Here is a 20,126-nt window from a genome sequence, read left to right on the forward strand (position 1 = left end):
CGACGACGACGCGCATTGGGGCGATAGCTAGGGATCACCTTTAATCTCGCGGATCTCGAAGACGACCTCGGCCGCGGGCGCGCCGCGGAAGGACGGCCGCGCGGCGAGCTCGACGACGCCCGCGGCCGCGAGGGCCTCGGGCGCGAGGTTCGCGGAGCAGAGCGGCGCGCCGCCCGCGGCGAAGACGTTGACGCGGAGCGGCGCCGCGCCGCCGGCCGAGAGGCGCACGATGGGCGACCGCACGGGGCCGTCGCTCTCGCCGCCGAGCACGGGCACGGCGCACTCGACCGTGGCGCCGCCGCAGCGCACGACGGCCGCGAGGGTCCTCGCGGCGCCCGCGGGCAGCTCGTCGTCGGGGAAGCGGACGCCGAAGCGCACCTCGCGGAGGGCGCCGCCGTCGGAGAGGTCGACGTAGGCCGACCGGCGCCGGCCGCCCTCGGCCACGCGGCCGTCGCCCGCGAACCGCGGAGGCCCCGGCCTCGGGCCGCCCGGGACGACGTCCGCCGGCGCGGCCGCCTCCTGCGGCGCGGCCGCGACCTCCCGCGGCGCCTGCTCCTCGGCGGCCGCGCGCCGCGCCGCCTCGTCGGCCGACGAGCGCCGGAGCTGGTCCCGGAAGACGAGCGGTGCCCGCGAGCCGAGGTCGACGGCGTCCGCCGCGTCGTCGAACTTCGGCGTCCGCTGGAGCTCGCGGGCCGCGGCGACGAGTTTGGACGTCGCGGACCGGCTCTCGGCGCGCGCCGCCGGCAGGTGCGCGTTCGTCAGCAGCAAGCGCTCGAGGTCCCGGAGCGCGAGCTCCGGCGCCGCGTCCAGACCCGCCGCCAGATGCGAATCGGGCGGGTTCGCGCCGCGCAGCGCAGCCCAGGACCGCCGGACGACCGCCGACGACGCGTAGCCGTTGCCGTAGGGGTCCGCGTCGTAGAAGGCCCTGCGCAGGTCGCAGTGGCTCGGCAGCTGGCGCGGCGCGGCCGCGACGGTGGGGACGACGCGCGGGGCCTTGGTCTGCGCCGAGAGCTCCGCAGCGGTGATGATGTCGAAGCCCCGGCAGAGGTCGCCGGCGTCGTCGAAGGCCACGAGCGGGCGCACGTCGCGCGGGAGCTGCGCGGCGGCCGCGGACGCGGAGACGAACCCGTCGGCCCCGCGGTCCTCGTCGAGCGCGTAGACGCGGCGCCGCAGGGACCGCAGCGCCTCGCGCCCGCCCGCGGCGCGCATGGCCGCCGCCGCGGCCTCCGCCGCCTCCTTGCGGTCCTGGTCCGCGGCCATGCGGCTCAGCTCGCGCGCGGCCCGGAGGTCCCGGCCGCGGTCCGCGACGCGCCGCTCCTTCAAGCGCTCGACGAACTCGTCGCGGTCCGCCTCGTCCATCATGTGCGCGAAGAGGTCGACCCAGGTCGATTTGATCACCGGGTGCGGCTCCACGGGCTGCGCCGCGCCGGCGGGCAGCGCCGGGCGCATCTTGTCCTTCTTCGCCGCCGCGAGTGCCCGCGCCGCGGGCCCGTAGGGGTCGACCTCGGCGTACGGCAGGTGCGGGCCGACCATGGGCCGCTGACCCCCAGGCTTGACCACGAGCGGCCGGTCGCGGGCCTCCATGAAGTCGGCCATCCTGGGACAGCAAAGAACGACCCGGGTGGGCTACGATCCCACGACCATCGTGGGTTTCAACGCANAAAGCCAACGATCTTGAAGCGACGTTGAGGCTCTGATATTGGGCTGCCCTCGGCTTATGCCCTGCAGGCTCCGTCGAGCCTCGTGAGTTCAGCACTTCCCCCCGTTCCCCCGCGCGTGCGTCGGGGCCCGTCGCTTGAAGCACCGCGTGATGTCTGAGCCCATCGACAGCCCGGCGGGAGTTTTGGGCGCGGCTGCTTGTAATGGCGACATGGACCTGCTGACACGCTGCTTGGCTGACGGGACCGATCCGAACGCCGCGGTTGGTCCTATGGGCGTGCGCGCGTTGCACGCCGCGGTGCGGGGCGGAAGCATCGAAGTCATCCACACTCTCCTCGAAGCAGGCGCGGATTTAGAGCTGGCCAACCGCGAGGGGTATACGCCGCTGATGGCGGCGGTTTTCATGACGGCACCTCGTGCGCTGTATGGAGAACTCGAAGACACCTTCCTCGGGCTGGACGAAGCGCGTGACGCGGTGGAGCGCCGGCTACTTCCAGCGGTCGTCGCTCTCATCGAATCAGGCGCCGACTTCGAAGCGGAATATTCTACCAACGATTTAAAGATACTGTGGTGGGCCGTCAAGTCCGGGCGGCGTCGCACCGTCCTCACGCTCCTGCGAGCCGGGGCCAAGTCTGAAAGCAAGGATCGCTTGGAGCTCACCTACACGGGTGACGAACCCTTTCCTCCCTTTTCGTGCTATCGCAAGGACCGTGGCGAAGCGAAACCACTTCGCGTCCGTGACATAGAGAGCAAGTTCTTCAAGAATCCTAAGTTCGGCGGTTATCTGGAGATCGTGAGCATCGACGGCAAGCCCATCACCGCCGATTTCAGCAGTGATGATCTTGACGCCTTTCTCGCTGCTCGCCAATCGGCCGCGCAGGCGGGGGCCCATCAGCCGTATCGCGTCGGCTTCTTCCATCAAGAGTTTCACTTCTCGCCCGCGCGCGAACCGTTTGGAAGCAACGACTCCACGCTCGCTCTCATGGATGCCATCAAGAAGGCCGGCAGCTTCGACGAGTACGCGCGCTTCCAGCAGCGCTACATCCACGTCGGCATCATCACCAAGTGCTCCCAGGACACGCTCCCGCTGGAGACCAAGACCATCATCACGACCTACCTCTGGAAGTGGGGCGGCGCCTGAAGATCCCCACCCCCTGTGTCCACCCCGTCCCCTGAAGCCCCTAAGTTACGCCTCCTGCGAGCAAGCGCCGCGCCTAGGAGCGCGCGAGCTGGCTGCGGTCGACGGTCTTGACCGTGAGGGTCTCCTCGTTCTTCGCGTCGGCGCTGCGGTGGACCGTGAGGACGACGGAGGAGCCGATCTCCGTCTCCTCGACGAGCGTGAGGAGGTCCTCGACGGTCTTGACGGGCGTGCCGTTGACGCGCGTGATGAGGTCGCCCAAATAGAGCTGGCCGTTCTTGCGCATGCAGCCGACGAGGCCCGCGTCGGCGCCCGGCGAGTTCGGCGGCGCCTCCATGACCAAGACGCCGTCGAGGGGCGCGCCGAGGCGCATCGCGAGGCCCCGCGTCATCTGGTCGTCCGCGACGGAGATGCCCATGGACGGCCGGAGCATGCGGCCGTAGCGGATGAGCTGGTTGACGATGCGGCGCACGGCGTCGACGGGGATGGCGAAGCCGATGCCCGCGGACGCGCCCGACGGCGAGTAGATGGCCGTGTTCACGCCGATCAAGCGGCCCTTCGCGTCCAGGAGCGGCCCGCCGGAGTTGCCCGGGTTGATGGCCGCGTCGGTCTGGACGCAGCCCTTGATGGGCCGCCCCGCGACGCCCTGGACCTCGCGGCCCACCGCGGAGACGATGCCCTTGGTCAGCGTGTGGTCCAGGCCGAAGGGGTTGCCGATCGCGAGGACCGACTGGCCCACGAGCAGCTCGCTCGAACTGCCGACCTCGATGGGCTCGAGCACGGACGCCGGCGCGCGCACCTTGAGCACGGCGATGTCCTTCTCCGGCTCCGCGCCGACCAGCGTCGCGTCGTAGGCGGCCATCGACGCCGCGTCGCCCGTCCCCAAACCCGTCACCGTCGCCTTCTGGGCCTGCTGGATGACGTGGTAGTTCGTGACGACGTGGCCCTCCGTGTCCCAGACGAAGCCCGACCCGGAGCCGCTCGGCGTGACCTCGCCGCGCATCGACAGCGGCGACGTCGACTTGACCTGGGCAGGAAAAGGGTGCGAAATTCCCCAACTTTGGAGGCTCCTATCTCGGTCATTTTCCACTCGTTTCGGCTGATTTTGGGACGAGTGATCATCCCTCGGAGCGCTCTCGACGCGTGGATGCTTTTTCCGGAACGCGCGCGCGCGGAACACTCACGTTGAAGCGAAATTGAATCACCCTTTTGCTGCCCTGGACTTGACGACGGACGTCTGGATGAACGCCACGGACGGCGCGACGCGCTGGAAGAGCTCGACGACGGACCGTTCGCCCGCGTCGAGCTGGCCCATGGCGCTCGCGGCGCCGCCGCTCAGGCCGTCGCCGCCCCGGAGCGCGTCCTGGAGCCGCTCGACGAGCTCGCGCTTCTCCAAACAGTCGCGGAAGTCGATGCCGCGCTCGCCCAGCAGCCGCTTCAGCTCCGACGTCGTGAAGTCGGACGCGGACCGCGCGCCGTGGAGGGCGCCGCCGCGCCGGCTGAGGCCCAGGGTCGGCGCCGCCGCGCCGCCGCGGAAGCCGCGCCGCGCCGCGCCGACGAGCGGCGCGTTGAGGAAGCCGAAGGCCCGCGCGTTGAGCACGAGCATGGACCGGAGCAGCGGTGAGCTGCGCATCATGAGGTTGTTTTCGATTGGTGCGTGTGCTCGGTGGCGGCTCGCGCGCTGCTGTGCGGCGCCGGCGGGATTTGAGAAGGTGCTCTTCTTGTTGCTTTTTTGTGGAGCTCGATCGATCGAGATGCGGGTTTGGGCTCTCCAGGCAACATGCTGCCACAACTCCTGCTCACGCACGCTTCCGACGCCGAACAATGCGCTCGGCAGCCGCATGCGGGGGCGCGGAACCCGCGCGCGAGGTTCGATAAACCCCTCCCGCGACCGCGTTCCAGCGCTCGACCTTCCGGACCTTCGCGCGGGGCTCCTCGGGCAGCATCTGGGGCAGCACTCTTCGACGCTGGATTGGATGCCACCGCGCGCTGGCGCCGCGCTGCGAGGGGCCCGTCCCGTGCGCCGGGGCAGCGATGTGCGCCTCCGAAAAATGCGCGCGGGGCGCTGCCGCCCAGCGACACGAGGCCCTCGCGGACCGCGGCGCCCGTCGGGGCGTCCGCGCGCGCCGCCCGTCCCGCGACGGACGACGCGCGGCCGGAACCGCTTCGACCGCGGGAGACGCCGTGCTCTAGGGCGGCGTGATTTTTACGAGCCTCGGGGTCGTCGGAGCTCCCGGAGCGGCGGCGCTCGCGGACGCGCGCGTTCGCCGCGGCGGACGCGCCGTCCTTCGGGCGGCGGCGCGGCGACGGCGCGAACGAGCGATCGTGCGCGCGCCAGCCGTGCCGCGGATGGCGGCCATTTTTTTCGGCAGCGACGCGGCGACGCGGGTCGTCTGGTCGTCCTTCGATGTCGACGACGCGCCGCGCGCTCCGGCTGCGGCGCGGACTGCGCGGCGTCCGCGGCTCCGCGAGGCGATCCGAGACGCAGCGGAGGCGTCGGTGCACCGTCGCGGCGCGGAAAAAATCGGCGGCGCCAGCGCGACGACGGGCGATCTCCGTCGAGGGTGCGACGCGCGCGATCCGGCCGCGCGCTCGCGAACGATTCGAGAGGCGCGGAGGACCGCGGACGCGCATTGTGCGCGCGGACGATTCGAGAGGATCGCGGCGGCGGCGGCGGAACGACCAACGACGATGCGACGTGCATGGATGGATGATTGGATTGGATTGAGATTGGATGATTGGATGATTGAGAGAGGAAAATGGGGGTCGACGTTGCGCGGCGGTGGTGCAAGACCGCGAACATCTATGGGGGTCGGTTGCAAGCAACGCGAACCAGCCCGGAGCGTAAAAATACATGTGAAAATTTACCAAGGCATTGCCTTGGTTACCAGTTTTCACACTGATAAGAACAGATACTACACTTGATCTTAGCCAAAAGGCCGAGAAAGGTAAGAGCAAGAAGAGCGCGCGCGGCGGCGCCATGTTGGCCCGTCGCGGCCGGCCATCGTCGCCTTCAGCGGCAATTCACGTAAGTATCATCATACCGCGCTAACTAATTCATGGCCACTAAAAAAGTCGCCGCGCCGCTCGCCGCACTCCACTATCCGCAGCGAGCTCCTCCTGCTCGCTGCGTTGGCACCGTCCTCGGCGTCCTCGAGCTCCAAACAATCCTTTTGGAAGCCCTAAAGACCGTGGGCAACGCCCCGAGCCGCCGGAAGCCCGAGCCGCGGCGCACACGAGGCGCGTTGCGCATTGGCTTCGGCCGGTGAATGCGCGCGCTACCGCGGGCCCTCCGATTTCGGCCTCCTCGTCCTCGGCGAGCCCTCCTACAACCTCCCAGGACCGCGAGCACCGCCGCGGACCGGGTCCGGCGCGGGCTCGGCTCGCAGAGCCAAGCAGGAGCTGCCCACCTCGCGCTCGACCTCGGCCGATTCCTCGGGCCGAGGCCGAGCGCCGCGCCGCGGCCTCCTCAAGCCGAGCCCCATGGAGATCCTGTGGCTGGGCGCGTGCGTCGTGCCGAGCGCCGCCGCGGGCCTCGGCCTCGGCGCCGCGGGCCGCGTCGGCGCGCGCGGCCTGGCCAAGTCCGCCGCCGCCGCCGCCGCCGCCTTCGCGGCCGCGGCCCTGGGTCAGACGCGCGGCGACACCGGGTCCGAGGGCGCCCAGCTGGCCGCGTTCGCGGGCGCCAGCGGCGGCCTCGGCGCCGCGGGCTTCGCGGCCGGCGGCGCGGCCGGCGCGGGCGGCCGCGCCGCCTGGCTCGCGCTCCGCTGCGCGCGGCGATGACGCTAAGACCCCTTAACCTCCAACCCCCCGAGCACGACAACAAGCGCCGCCTCGTCGGGGACGACGTAGGGCGCGGAAAGGGCCGCGTCGTGCTTCCACTTCTTCCGGAGCGCCTTCTCGAACTTGGGGAACTTCTTCCGGTAGGCCTTCTCGGCCTTGGCGTCCAGGGCCGCGAGATCCGCGGGCGCGTAGGTGTGGCGGTAGACGGACTGCTGCACCGCGGCGACGGCGTCGCGGATGACGCGGTCGCGGTCCGCCTCCGCGGCGTCGTACTTGGCCCGCGCCGCGGCCGCGGCGTCGCGCGCGGCCTTGGCCTCGGCGACGCAGGCGAGGAAGGCGGCCCCGAGCGCCTCGGCGGCCGTCGCCGCGGCGGCCTCGCGCTTCGCCGCGCGCGCCTCGCCCTCGGCGCGCTCCGCCTCGGCCTCGGTCGCGGACCGCGCGTCGCGCGCGCGCTGCGCCTCGGCCTCGGCCTCCAAGCGCCGCTGCTCCTCGGCGGCGGCGCGCCGCGCCTCGGCGCGCTTCGCCGCGGCGATGGCCTCCTCGGCCGCGACGATGTCGCGGTGCTGCGCGGCCGCGACGACGGCGAGGTCGTGCTTCACGCGGAGCGCGTTGTACGCGGAGTAGACGAGGTGGGGCAGCGTCGCCTTCTCCGCCTGGGCAGGAAAAGAGTGCGAAATTCCCAACTTCAAAGGCTCCTAGCTCGGTCGTTTTCCACTCGTTCCGGCTAATTTTTGGACGAGCGATCATCTCTCGGAGTGTTCTCGACGCGTGGGTGCTTTTTCCGAAACGGTCGCGCGCGGAACACTCATATTGAAGCGAACTTGAATCACTCTTTTCCCGCCCCGTTCTCCGCGGGCCAGCGCGCGCCGGGCAGGGCGCGGATCGCGAGGATGGCCGCGGACTGGAACGCGGCGGACCCCGGCGACAGCGACGGGTCCGACGGCTCCGCGCCCGCCGGCAGCAGGAGCTCCACCGTCGCCGCGGCCTCGCCGAGGACGTCGGCCGTCGCGCCACCGTCGTGCGGCGGCCGCGGCGGCTTCGGCGCGGGCACGTCGTCGTGGTCCTCGGCGTCGACGAGGGGCAGCGGCAGCCGCACGCAGCCGCCGAGCACGGCGCCGAGCGGGCCGGCCACCTTGCTCGGCAGCGTCCCGTAGAGCGCGGCGAGGCCCGGGAGCGCGGCGGCGACGGCGGCGGCGACGGCGCGCTTGATCGCGCCGTCCGCGCCCGCGCCGATGAGCTCCGCGGCGTCGCGGAGGCCCTTGGCGTTGCTCGGCGCCGCGAGGACGCGGTCGACGACGGCGGGCAGCGTGTCGCCGTCGGGGAAGACGTCGACCCAGTCGAGCGCGAGCGCCGCGCCGTCGACGTCCGCGGCGACGTGCGGCGGGCTCGACGGCACGAAGGCCGCACCGTCCGCGAGCGAGTGGGGCGCGTCGTCGGGGACCGGCGCGGCGTCGAGCGCGCCGGGCAGCGCCGCGTCGAGGAGCACGCTCGGCAGGCTCGGCGCGAGGGGCGCGAGCGCGCCTGGGTGGAATCAAAGCATCGACGCAAGCTCTTTGGCCGTGCTTCGAGAACTCGCCGAGAGAAAACGACCCGTCCAAAAATCAGCCGAAACGACGTCGATGTGACCGAGATCGAGAGGTTTGAAGTTTTGCTGGACCCGGTCGCGCGCCCTGGAGGTCGCGCGGGTGGAAGCCGAGGACGTGGCGGAGGCCGTGCGCGGCGAACTGGGCCTCGAGGTCGCCGGCGGACGCGTCCCTGGCGACGGCCTCGAGCGCGCCCCGCGCGGCGTCGCCCGCGTCCTCGCCGGCCTCGAGGCGCGCGACGCGGAAGAGGACCGCGTCGCGGACGCAGAGGAGGAGCGCGGCCGCGGCCGCGGGCAGGACGCCGTCGAAGGAGCTCAGCACGCACTGGTCCCAGACGTAGAGCGCGGCGGCCTCGGAGCAGACGTCGACGAGGCCGCGCTTCATCGTCGCCCCGACGGCCCGGCCGAGGACGTCGCCGCCGCCGCCGAGCGCGTCGAGGAGCTCGTCGTCGCCCGCGCCGCGGAGCACGGCCGCCGCGCGGTCGAGCCAGTCCTTGGGCACCCACCAGGCGGGCGTCGCGGCCGCGCGGGGCAGGCCGATGCCCAGGCGGAGCGCGAGGGCCGCGGCGCCCGCGCCGCCCTCGAGGAGCTTCGCGTTCGGCGACGCCGCCGCCGCGTCGCCGGCCGCGGCGAAGGGCGTCCCGTCGGGCCGCGGGCTCGCCTCGACCGTCGCGGGCTCGAGGCCCCGCGCGAGCGCGGCGCTCACGGCGGCGACGACGGCCTCGGCGTCCGCGGCCTCGCCGAAGACGCGGAGCGGCGGCACCGCGAGCCAGTACGCGGCCTCGGGCAGCGCGGCGGTGCGGCGGGAGCGGTGCCGCGCGTCGAGGTAGGACAGGGCCGTCTTCATGGCCGCGAGGCCGTCGGCGCCGAAGTCGCGGGGCCCCAGGATCTCCGCGCAGCGCGCGGTGATGTCCGCGTCGAAGGGCGAGATCGTCGCGACGACGCCGCGGCGCCGCAGGTCGCGGAAGGTCGTCGCCGCGGCCTCGTCGCGGAGCCGCGCGCGCCAGAGGGGCCCCCGGAGCGCCCCGGGCAGGGGCCGGCCCAGGAGCAGCTGGAGCGCGCCCAGGCCGTTCTCCCGGGGCAGCCCCTCGAGGAGCGCGAGGATGCCCGCGGACGCCTCGGCCTCGATGAGCTCGACGACGCTCGCGGAGCCGCCGCCGCGCTCCTCGCCCTCGAGCCGCGCGGCCGTGACCGCGCGCGAGAGGCTCAGGTCGAGCTGCGCCGACAGCAGCGCCTCGAACTGGCCCGCGGACCCGCCGTCGACGACCATCTGCCCGTAGACGTCCTCGAGCAGCGCGTCGCGCGCCGCCGGCGACAGCGCGCCGAAGCCCGCGCCGCCGTCCCCGCGGTGCTCGACGCGCCAGACGAGCTCGCGGCAGAGCTGGCGGAACGCGTCCGACGACGCCGTCTCGTCCTGCGCCGCGCGCAGCCACGCCGGGCAGGCCGCCGCCATGGCGCGGCGCCGCGCTCGGCGAAGCGAGCGGGCGTTACCGGCGCGACGCCAGCGTCGGCGGCCGGTCGTCGGCGACGCGCGCTGGGAAGGCTGACGAGCCACTAGGCGGCTGCGCCGGATAGCAACGAGAGATGGCTCATCATTGGGCTGCCCACCCGGTGCTCCACGATTGTTCCCTTCAGCTTTGACATCGATCCTTCATCAGTGCGGGAATACAAACTTGGACCCGGGCAGCTTTCCACGATGGTTTTAGCTATAGGCTGACACCCAGATGGAGCTTTGGCTCCTCGCCTTGCTGCCGGCGCTGGCGCGCGCCGCTTGCTCGCCGCGCGTCATCACGGCGTCGGCGGACGCGGTCTGGTCCGTCTTCGCCATCGACGTCGACGGCGACGGCGACGTCGACGCGCTGTCGGCCTCCGGCGACGACGACACGGTCGCGTGGTACGAGAACGATGGGTCGCAGTCCTTCACGGAGCGCATCATCATGACGCTCCACAACAATCCCATCTCCGTCTTCGCCATCGATGGTCCGCAGTGCATTCGTCCGTTCGCCGATATAAAGAACCGTCATATAGGCCACCCTACTCGGGGACGACGCCGACGAGCGACCCGGCGAAGGAGAGGATGCCGTCCTTGTTCTCCCGCCGCTGCAGCCGGAAGCGGACGAGCGTGCCCACGGCGAGGTCCGCGTCGCCGTTGGTCCACTTGGCGCCGTCGAAGGCCCAGCCGCCGAGCTCGGCCTTGTCGACGGACGCGTTGAAGTAGCCGTGCACGAGGAGGCCGACGAAGCCTGGCGCGACGGCGTTGACGCGCGCGGGCAGCACCTGCGGCGGCTTCGGGCAGAAGACGGTGCTGTTGAAGCGGACGTCGACGTGGACGTGCGCGTCGCCGCCGTAGACGCGGCCGTGCTTCGAGCCCGGCGCGAGCGCGACGTCCGTCGCCGTGAGCGGCACCCCGCCGAGCGCCGACGAGAAGCGCATGAGCTGGTCCTGGAGCAGCTGGCGGATGTGCACGCGCACGTCGTCGAGGCAGTGCGGCAGTAGCGCGAAGTGCGCCGCGACGGCCATGGACTTGAAGGCGCCCTCCGTGCCGTCGCGCGACGGCGGCGCGGCAGGAGTGAGGGTGACGGCGTTCGCGGGCGTCGCGGAGGCCTTGGCCTTCTTCTTTTTGGTGGACGCGTCGCCGCTCGACGTCTCCTTGCTCCGCTTGCCCATGATGCGCGTTGCGTCGAGGCGCGCGCTCAGTCAGCCGCAAAACTTTTCAGCAAATGGCCGCCATCGCTCGGCGTGCTCGGCGCCGGAGGTGCCGCGACGGTGCAGTGCTCTCTCTAGAATCGCCATCGGCGCCGACTCCCGGCCCTCCCGCCACTCCCAGATGGCGTCCTACGACGAGGCCCTGACGAAGATGTACGAGGAGCGGCTGACGGCGTTCTACGGCAAGTACGAGCCCTCCAAGGTCGCGGGCGTGGGCGCGCTCCTGGCCAAGTACAAGGGCAAGGAGGAGCAGCTCCTGAGCGCCATGGTGAAAAAATACGGCCCCGAGCCGACGCCCGAGGAGGCCGGCGGCGACGACGACGACGACGACGACGAGGCGACGGACGACGAGGACCCGACGGTCGCGCCCGGGAAGGACGGCCGCGCGGACGACGACGAGGACCTCGAGGAGGAGGAGGACGACGACGAGCCCGAGTCCGACGGCGAGGACAAGGCGCCGATCTACTGCCCCGTCAACGGCCTGCCGCCGGAGTACGCCGAGTTCGGCCCGGACTACGAGAAGTCCATGGAGTGGATCAAGGCCAACTGCCCGCACCTGCTGCCCGCGGGCGACGACGACGCGCCGGGCGGCGCGAAGAAGAGCGGCAAGCGCGGCGGCGGCATCCTGCGCAAGAAGGCCGTCGCCGAGGAGAAGCAGCGCGTGACCATCGCCGTCGAGGTGCGGTCGAAGAAGAAGTCCGTGACCGTCGTCGAGGGCCTCGAGACGCTCGGCGTCAAGCTGAAGGACGCGGCCAAGTGCTTCGGCAAGAAGTTCGCCGCGTCGAGCTCCGTCAAGGAGAAGGACAGCGGCGGCATGGAGATCGTCATCCAGGGCGACGTCTCCTACGACCTGCCCGCGCTCCTCCAGAAGGAGTACAAGATCAAGAAGTCGAAGATGTTCGAGAAGGAGAAGGGCGGCAAGCTCACGCCCGTGCGCTAGGACGCGCGGCGGCCGCTCGCGTCTTAATCGGTCTTGCGGGGCTCTGTGTGCCCAAGTTAGGGAAGGGGGCGCGCGCCCGACGGGCGGCGTCCGAACGTTGCACCGCACTTGCACACCGCGAGAAGCGCAGCCCCAAGCATGCGATGGGCTCCCCGAGCGGCTCCACCCCCGGCACGTTCAAGTACGAGGTCGAGTTCGTCAGCGACGACGAGGACGACGCGCGCGACGACGACGACGTCGTGCGCGCGGAGATCCACTTCCACGACGTCCTCACGGAGGAGTACGCCTCCTACGGCGTCAAGCTGCCCGTGCCCTGGCTCCGCAAGGCGACGGCGAAGGACCTCGTCGACGCCTTCGCCGACGAGTACGCGCGGACGCGGCCCGAGCGCGGCGCCATGGGCCGGCTGCGGCTCGTGACGACGCACGGCGCCGCGCTCGAGCCGGCCGCGGCGCTCGACGGCGCCGTCCGCGGCGGCGCGACGCTCCTCGTCGCGCCCGCGGCGGCGTCGTTCCGGCCTCTGCCAGATGCGCCGGGCCACGAGCGCGCCGGCGAGGACGGCGCCGCGGCCGCCGAGGCCCTGGGCGTCTGGCGGTGCGCGCGCTGCGGGTCCGCGGCGCTCGACTGGGAGACGCGGTGCTGGGAGTGCGGCGAGAGCCGCGGCGGCGGCGACCCGGGCGCGGCGGACTCGGGCTGGCGGGGCGACGGCCGGCAGGTCGAGGCGCACCTCGGCCCGGGCTGGACCTGCGCCTGCGGCGCGACGTGCCTCAGCTTCGAGGGCGCGTGCCACTCGTGCTTCCGGAAGAAGAACTACGCCGCGTAACGTCGTTTTTATCGGGGGGGAGGGGAGGCGGGTCGGGTGCGTGCTCGCTCACGGGGGCGCCACGACGGAGGCCTTGCCGTGGGGCTTCTCCGGGAGGAGGAAGCGCGGCAACAGCGTCCGGTTCTTGCGGAGGTAGCCAAGAACCGCGGTCTCGAGGAGCTGGCGCGTCTCCTTGGGCAGGTTCGAGCCGCCGACGCCGACGGCCTTGGCGCGGAGCTGGCGCAGGGTCTCGTCGTCCTTGCCCGCGTCGAGCCCCGCGAGGAGCATGGACACGACGTCGCGCGCGCCCTCGTCGCGGTCGATCATGTCCGCCAACGTCCGCTGCAGGTCCGCGAAGCGGTCGTGCTTGAGCGCGGAGCACCAGTCGGAGCGGAAGAAGGCGATCCAGTCGTCGACGATGCCCCGCTCGTAGGAGAGCCACGCGGAGTTGAGGTACGCCTCCTGGTTGCCGACGAGCGCGGCCAAATTCCGCGGCTCCACGGGCTCGCGGCCGAGGTACACAATCTCCGCCAACACGCCGTTTTTGTCGATCTTGAGCACGCTGTACTTGTCGCGCGCCGCCGCGAGGTCCCGCAACGACCGCACGCCCACGGCGCCGTCGAGCGCCGCCTCCGGGTCGTCCGCGGCCGCGGCCTCGTCCAGCAGCGCGTTGGCCCGGTCGTTGCCGAGCATGCCCGTCGGCAGGCACTTGCAGTCCGGCGGGACCACGGGGAGCGACGACCGGCAGTAGAAGAGCCCCCCCGGGAGCTTCGCGGACCGCGTCCGCGGCTTCCCGAAATCGGGCAGCGCGTCCGGCGGCGCCTCGACGGGGTCGACGCGCGGGTCGAGCCGGTCGAGCACGCAGCGCGCCAGGTGGGCGCCGAGCTCCAGCGAGTTGTAGCGCTCGTGGTAGAGCGCCGTGGGCCCGCCGCCGCGCGCGGCGATCGCGCGGCGGTGCACGTTCGAAAACTTCGTGTGGCGGCCGCCCGCGTAGATGGACTTGTCCGTCGTGCGGAACTGGGCGTCCACCACCAGGCGCCCGTCGTAGACGAGCCCCGCCTCGTTGACGGCGAGGAATAAATCGGAAGTGATGTCGTCCGCGTCCGCGCCGAGCAAAATGCCGCACTCGACGTCGACGGTCATGTCCTGCTGCGCGCGGCGCTGCGCGTCGTGCCAGGGCGGCGCCGGCGGCGCGCCGGCGGCGGGCCGGGGGCGGCGGCGGCGCGAAGACGGCCCGCTCGAGCTCGCCCGTCTCCGCGTCGTGGACGAGGCGCCGGAGCTCGAGGTCGTAGAGCACGCGGACGCCAACCTCCGTGAGCTGCGCGGCCGCCACCCGGTCCACGACGGCGTCGCCGAGGCTCTCGAGGGCGTCCGCGGGCACGACCAATTGGATCTGCTCGCCGTCGACGCCCGCGTCCAGCAGGCCCCGGACGGCCGCGAGCGCGCCGACGCCGACGCCGAAGACGGCGACGCCCCTGAGGTGTCGGCCCCGCGCGAGCTCGACCTTGAGCGCCCCGAGCATGTCGTCCTGGCTCAGGCTCACGAAGCCCTCGAGGGACGGCGGCGGCCGGCCGCCGCCGCGGCCGCCCTCGACGCCGCCGAGCGCGCCCGCCGTCGACGTCGGCGCGTCGGCGCGCGGCGCGGCCGCGGGCCCCGGCCCGGCCTCGCCCAAGTCCACGCGCATGACCTCGCCGTCGCCGAACTCGTCGCCGTGGACGCCGTCGTCGCCGAGGAGCGCCAGGCCCCCCGCGAAGTCCGGCCCCGCGCTCCGCGCCAAGCGCTTCGCCGACGACTCCTGGAGCCCGTTCGTGAGCACGAGGACGTCGTAGAGCACGATGGCGCCGTCGGGCAGCACCACGGCCTTGTTCGCCCGATCTAAATCGACGACGCGCGCGTGGACGACGCGCAGCCGCTGGCCCAGGCCCAGCGCCTCGAACTGGAACCGCGCGGGGAAGTCCTCGTCGAAGGCTTCGTAGCGGCTCGCGCCGCTGTGCTCCGGGTCCGGCACGCCATTCGGGCTCACCAACGTCACGTGGCTCAGGTGGAGGCCCGGCTCAAAGAGCAGCTCCTGGAGCAGCCCCACGGCGCAGCAGCTCAGGCCCACGACGACGACGCGCGCGTGGACCTCGGCCTTGCGGTCCGACGCCAAGCGCCGCGTGAAGTAGTGGAGCAGCTCGCCGCGCGCGCGCGGCGGCGGGCCGTCCCGGGCCGCGGACGCGCTGCCCACCGTCGCCGTGTCGTCGTCGCCGGCCGCGGCCGCCGCCGGCGGCGGCTCGTCGTCGCCCTTGGGCCGGTGCTCGAGCAGTAAGGCGCCGCCCGGCTCGGGCGTCGGCCGCCACCGCGCGCGCACGGGCACGAGCTCCTTGAGCACGAGGGGCGGCATGCGGTCGCCGAGCGCCGACTCGTGGTAGAGCACCGTCTTGTCGTAGAGCCGCATGACCTCCTTCAATACGAAGCGCGCGTGCGCCGCGAAGATGGGGTTCACGACGAGCAGCCCCAGGGACGCCTGGGCCCGCGCGCGGTGGCGCTCGAAGGGCACGAAGTCCTCGATGTGGTAGTTCGCCTTGAGCCAGTTGAGCACGTTCGTCGACGCGGCTTTCCGGGACACGGAGACGACGGCGACGACGGCGCCGCCGACGACGGCGACGAACGCGGCCGCGTTCGGCCCCTCCTCCAGGGGCACGGAAAAGTCGGCGCCCAAACCCGCGACGATCTGGTCCGGCGTCGGCGCCGGTTCGCCGTCCGCGGTCACCGCGTCGTCGCCGCGCGACGCCAACAACGCCGCCGCGGGCGCGGCGTGGACCGCGGGGTCGAAGCGCCGCACGCGGAGCTGCTCCGCGGCGACGAGCGACGCGCGGTGGAGCAGGAAGAGCGTGTGGGAGAACGTGGACCCGAGGCGGCTCGGCACGGCGACAAAGTCCTTGAGGAAGGGCGCGGACGCCTTCATCGTCGGCGGCGCGGTGACCTGGGCAGGACAAGAGAGATTCAACGTCGCTTCAACGTGAGTGTTCCGCGCGCGCGCGTTCCGGAAAAAGCATCCACGTGTCGAGGCCGTTCCGAAAGATGATCGCTCGTCCAAAAATCAGCCGAAACGAGTGGAAAACGGCCGAGATCGGAGCCTTTCAAGCTGGGAATTTCGCTCTCTTGTGCTGCCCTGGCGGTGACGACGCAGTAGTCGCGGCCCGGGAAGAGCGCGAAGACCGAGGGGAAGAAGTCGCGCGCGCGGCACTCGTGGGCCTCGTCGAGGCAGAACAACGTGATGGCGAGCACGTTGGACGCGCCGGGCGCCGCGGCCGCGCCGACCGCGGGCGCCTCGGCGAGCGCCGACGCCGCGGGCGCCGCCGGCGCGGGCGCGGCCGCGGGCGCGGCCGCGGCGTCGGCGACGCCACCGTCATCGTCCGGCGGCGGCGCCTCGGCCGCCGGCGCCTCGGGCCCCGCAGTCGCCACGAGGTTCCCGTAGGGCTCGAGCTGGAAGCACTTCTGGAGCATCGCGACGTCGATGTCCGTCGACGCGGCGAGCAGCCCGACGGCGCGGCCGTCCACGGTCGCGACGACGGCGCGGTTCATGTCGTCCTGGGCCTCGATCATCTCCGCGAGAAAAAAGTCCCCAAAGTTCGCCGACAGCACCTCCGACTGCTGCTCGAAGATGGGCAGCAGGTCGTCGCTGTCCTCGACGCACGCCGCGCGAATCAACAGCGTCGGCACGAGGGCCTCGCGGCCGCAGTAGGCCAGCGTCGACTTGTAGAGGCTCTCCAGCGCCGGGTCCGGCTCGCCGTCGCCCCGGGGCACGGGCTCCAGGCGCCCGAAGAGGCCCGCGCACTCCGCGGGCACGTCCTCCTTGCCCCCGAGCGCGAGGACGACGTGGTCGACGGCCGGGAGCGCGTGGAGCGCCGCCGTCGTCGCCGCCTCGACGACGGCCCGCCCCGCGGACCCGGACTCGGCGACGCAGAACTCGAGCCAGACCGCGTCGCCGATCGTCGGGCCCTTGCCGGGCGCGAAGCGCGCCGCGGACAGCGCGGCGAGCCAGGGCTCGGCGGCGTGGGGCGCGCCGCGCGGGCCGTCGCTGAAGACGAGGAACCCGAGCATCTGGTGGCCCTCGGACGACGCGAGGTCGCGGTCGCCGACGACCAAGGCCAGGTAGCCGCTCTCGAGCAGGTTCGCCACGTTGAAGGTCCCGAAGCGCTTGCGGTACTTGGGCGTGCCGCCGCAGTTCGTGATCAGCGCCGAGATCGCCGGCCCATCGTCGGGCGTCGCGCGCCGCGTGTGCATGGTGCCGCGGCCGGCGCGCGGGCCGATCGATTGCGTTACTTGCAAAGCGCGCAAAGGTGCACGGTTGCCGATACGCTGCACCCGTTATGGAGGCGTATCTTCAAGAAAAACGCTCGTGCTCTCGCAAAGCGCGCTGCTCTGCGCAAGCTCCGCCGCCGTCCGGCGTCGACCCGCGGCGGTTCCCGGCTTCCGGCGCGCGGGCTCCGCCGTCTTTTCGCGCCGCGCGGCCTGCCGCGGCCGCGCCGGGACGCGCGCCATGGGCGCCGCCGGCTCCGTTGAGAAGACGCTCCAGAACGTGCCCAACCTGCTGACGAAGGAGCAGTGCGGCGAGCTCGCGAGCTCCCACGGCGTGACGGTCAACGAGCGCATGTTCGCCATCCTCAGCAACAAGGAGGGCCTCATCCCCAAGCCCGCCGTCGTCCGCTACTGCCAGCTCAACGCCATCGCCGCGAACCCCGAGGCCGCGACGGCCGCCGCCGCGCCGGCGAAGCCCGCGGCGCCGCCGGGCGCCAAGAAGGACGGCCGCGAGGTCATGCGGCGCGTGTCCATGGCCAAGGGCGCGCGGCCCGCGCCCGGCGGCGCGTCCCGGCCGTCCATGGGCGGCGGCGAGCGCGCGGCGGCCGCCGCGCCGCCGGCGCCGGGCGCGCCGCCGGGCGACGCGCCGCCGCCGCGGCGCGAGCGCAAGGCGTCCTGCGTCTTCGACTCCATGCCCAAGCGCAAGCGCCAGCCCACGGTCGTCGAGCAGCGGCTCCGGAGCCTCGTCGACAACAACCAGGTCTTCCAGGCGAAATACCGCGCGGGCGATCCCGACGCGACGACGCTCGAGCGCGGTCGCGTCGCGGCGGCCGATGTTCGGACGGGTCGCGTTCGCTCGTCGAGGGCGATGCCGACGCGACGACGCTCGAGCGCGGTCGACGGGGCCGATGTTCGGACGGGTCGCTTTCGCTCGTCGAGCGCTCCGCGGAGCTCCGAAGGCGTCGCGTCGCGCGCGCGAAAGCCGCGTCGACGCTGGGACGTCCCCAGGCGACGGGCGCCGCGAACAAGTTCGACGCGAACTTCGTCGACGCGGACGAGGAGCGCGCGCGGCGCCAGAAGCACGCCGAGGCGCTGCGCATGCAGGCCGAGGAGGCCATGGCGCGCTTCAACGAGCTGCCCCTGAACGAGCAGAAGCTCGCGAAGAACGACGGGAGCCTCGAGATGCGCGCGGCCGCGCGGAAGCGCGCGCGCCGCCCGAGCGCGCGCCCTCCCGAGCTCGGCCGCGCCGGCGCGCGTCCGGACGCGTCGCGCGCGCCCGTCGACGCGTCTCCACGCCACGCCCGCGCGACGACGCTCCCGTGGATGCGCGTGCCGACAGGTACACGCCGGAGAACCTCGAGAAGCGCATGAACATCCGGTCCGCGCCGGGGCAGCAAAAGAGAGCGACATGCCCAACTTCAAAGGCTCCGATCTCGGCCATTTTCCACTCGTTTCGGCTGATTTTGGGACGAGCGATCATCTCTCGGAGCGGTCTCGAAGCGCGGATGCTTTTTCCCGGAACGCGCGCGCGCGGCACGCTCACGTTGAAGCGACGTTGAATCGCTCTTGTGCCGCCCAGGTCCGCGCCGCCCGTCGAGAGCGCGCTCCAGAAGTGGTGGAAGGCGTCGGCGCGCTACGACGACAAGGACCGCGACGGCGCGCTGAACAAGCCCGAGCGCGGCGCCGGCGCCCTTCGGGGGGGTTGTTCGCGCGCGGCGTCCCGCGAGCGGCGCGCCGCAGGTACGCGGCGTTCCACAAGCGGCTCCTGGGCCTCTTCGAGGTCATGGGCCTGGACCACCCCATCAGCGAGGAGGAGGGGCGGGACCTCATGGAGCAGGACTTCGAGCTCGACTCCGGCGGCGACGGCCTCGTCAACGAGGAGAAGTTCCTCTACAGCATCTTCCAGCTCGCGGACCAGTGGACGGACAGCATCGACGCGGAGCACTACTGCTCCTTCCTCCACAAGGCCTACGACATCGTCTACAAGGAGATGATCGAGAGCGACGCCATCCGCCCGCCCGCGGAGTGGACGGCGGCGATGAAGGCCGTGCCGCGGTCGAACGCCGCGTGGTCCAACTCCAAGGTCGTCGACTGTGTGGAAATCAAATCTTCAACCCGACTTCAATGTGAGCGTGATTGAACGGATTGCGCCGGACTCTTTGGCTGTGCTTCGAGAACTCGATGAGAGCAATCGATTCGTCCAAAAATCAGCCGAATCGACTTCGATTTGACCGAGATAGAGAGTTCTGAAGTTTGGTGGGGATCCCCAAACCAGTGGTTGATTTCCACACAGGTCGTCGAGTTCATGGCGGAGATGTACCGCCTCAAGATCGCCCCGCCGGCCGAGGGCGACGCCAAGCCGTCCAAGAAGGCGGCCCAGAAGGCGCGCGACGCGACGCTCTGCCGGTTCGTGCTCGGCGAGATGGCGAAGCGCTTCGGCGCGGCCGACAAGCGCGACGGCTCCGGCAAGCAGCTCCAGGAGCTCACGAACACGATCCTCGCCGTCATCGAGAAGCCGCCGACCATGGGCGGCGACAAGGGCGGCCTCCAGGTCTTCTCCTGGATGCTCCTCTTCGCGCAGCTCGTCGGCTTCCACACGCTCTCGAGCCGCCTCGTCGCGCTGCCCGAGCGCGCGGCCGTCTACGTGCTCGACGTCATCGACAAGTGCCGGCCCCTCCTCGACGGCAAGCTCCCGACGAACGAGCTCCGCGACTGCATGGCGGCCAAGGAGAACGAGGCCATGGTCGGCTACATCAAGGTCGACAAGGCGCGCGTGCTCATGGCCACGCTCCTCAAGAACGCGCCCTTCGACACCGAGTCCGCGGCCTTCGGCCAGGCCATGGAGAGCGCCTTCCGCTCCATCGTCCTCCACATCGCCAACACGCCCTGCGTCGAGATGGCCGAGTTCCTCACGCTCGTCGCCGCGGGCTTCGTCGCCACGCAGTGCCCCACGCTCGTCAACGAGGGCTAGCGCGGGCGCCCGGCGGGGGGGGCGGCCGGCCGCGCGCGCCCGGGACGCGGCCGCGGCCCGGGCTCGTAGGTCGCTTACGAGTCTCGAGGAGCCCCTCCGTTTCCCCCGCCGGGGGACTCGTAGGTCGCTTAGTCGCCTCACGCGTTGAGGTGGTACGTGGCGCCCCAGGCGTCGGTGCCGTGCGGAGTGCAGCCGTCGTAGAGGCCGCAGCCCTCCGTCTCGTGGTGGTAGATGGCGGCGTGCGCGCGCGCGGTGCGGGAGCAGCC

At 72.0% G+C, this 20,126-nt stretch overlaps 4 protein-coding genes across 4 annotated transcripts; 2 read left to right on the forward strand and 2 right to left on the reverse strand.

The window, feature by feature from the left end:
• Window positions 1-2,873: 2,873 nt before the first annotated feature.
• On the reverse strand, window positions 2,874-10,889 carry AURANDRAFT_70822 (hypothetical protein; the record flags this gene model as incomplete). The annotated part of the gene is made up of 6 exons (XM_009035791.1): window positions 2,874-3,824; window positions 4,026-4,422; window positions 6,587-7,230; window positions 7,551-8,098; window positions 8,235-9,573; window positions 10,206-10,889. The coding sequence occupies 6 exons, from the start codon at window positions 10,824-10,826 to the stop codon at window positions 2,874-2,876; spliced, it is 4,500 nt and encodes a 1,499-aa protein (XP_009034039.1).
• A 436-nt stretch (window positions 10,890-11,325) lies between these two features.
• On the forward strand, window positions 11,326-11,718 carry AURANDRAFT_6922 (hypothetical protein; the record flags this gene model as incomplete). The annotated part of the gene is made up of 1 exon (XM_009035307.1): window positions 11,326-11,718. A coding segment is annotated over one exon (393 nt), but the record flags the coding sequence as incomplete, so codon positions are not given.
• Window positions 11,719-12,674: 956 nt separating this feature from the next.
• Window positions 12,675-16,874, reverse strand: AURANDRAFT_70823 (hypothetical protein; the record flags this gene model as incomplete). Its single annotated transcript, XM_009035790.1, has 3 exons — window positions 12,675-13,766; window positions 13,837-15,570; window positions 15,771-16,874. The coding sequence occupies 3 exons, from the start codon at window positions 16,872-16,874 to the stop codon at window positions 12,675-12,677; spliced, it is 3,930 nt and encodes a 1,309-aa protein (XP_009034038.1).
• Window positions 16,875-17,130: 256 nt separating this feature from the next.
• On the forward strand, window positions 17,131-19,949 carry AURANDRAFT_70824 (hypothetical protein; the record flags this gene model as incomplete). Its single annotated transcript, XM_009035399.1, has 6 exons — window positions 17,131-17,724; window positions 17,898-18,208; window positions 18,229-18,267; window positions 18,469-18,606; window positions 18,630-18,984; window positions 19,183-19,949. 6 exons carry the CDS (start codon window positions 17,131-17,133, stop codon window positions 19,858-19,860), a joined length of 2,115 nt encoding a protein of 704 aa, XP_009033647.1.
• Between the last annotated feature and the right edge of the window lie 177 nt (window positions 19,950-20,126).

Source organism: Aureococcus anophagefferens (genome assembly GCF_000186865.1).
Source record: "Aureococcus anophagefferens unplaced genomic scaffold AURANscaffold_3, whole genome shotgun sequence".
Lineage (NCBI taxonomy): Eukaryota > Pelagophyceae > Pelagomonadales > Pelagomonadaceae > Aureococcus > Aureococcus anophagefferens.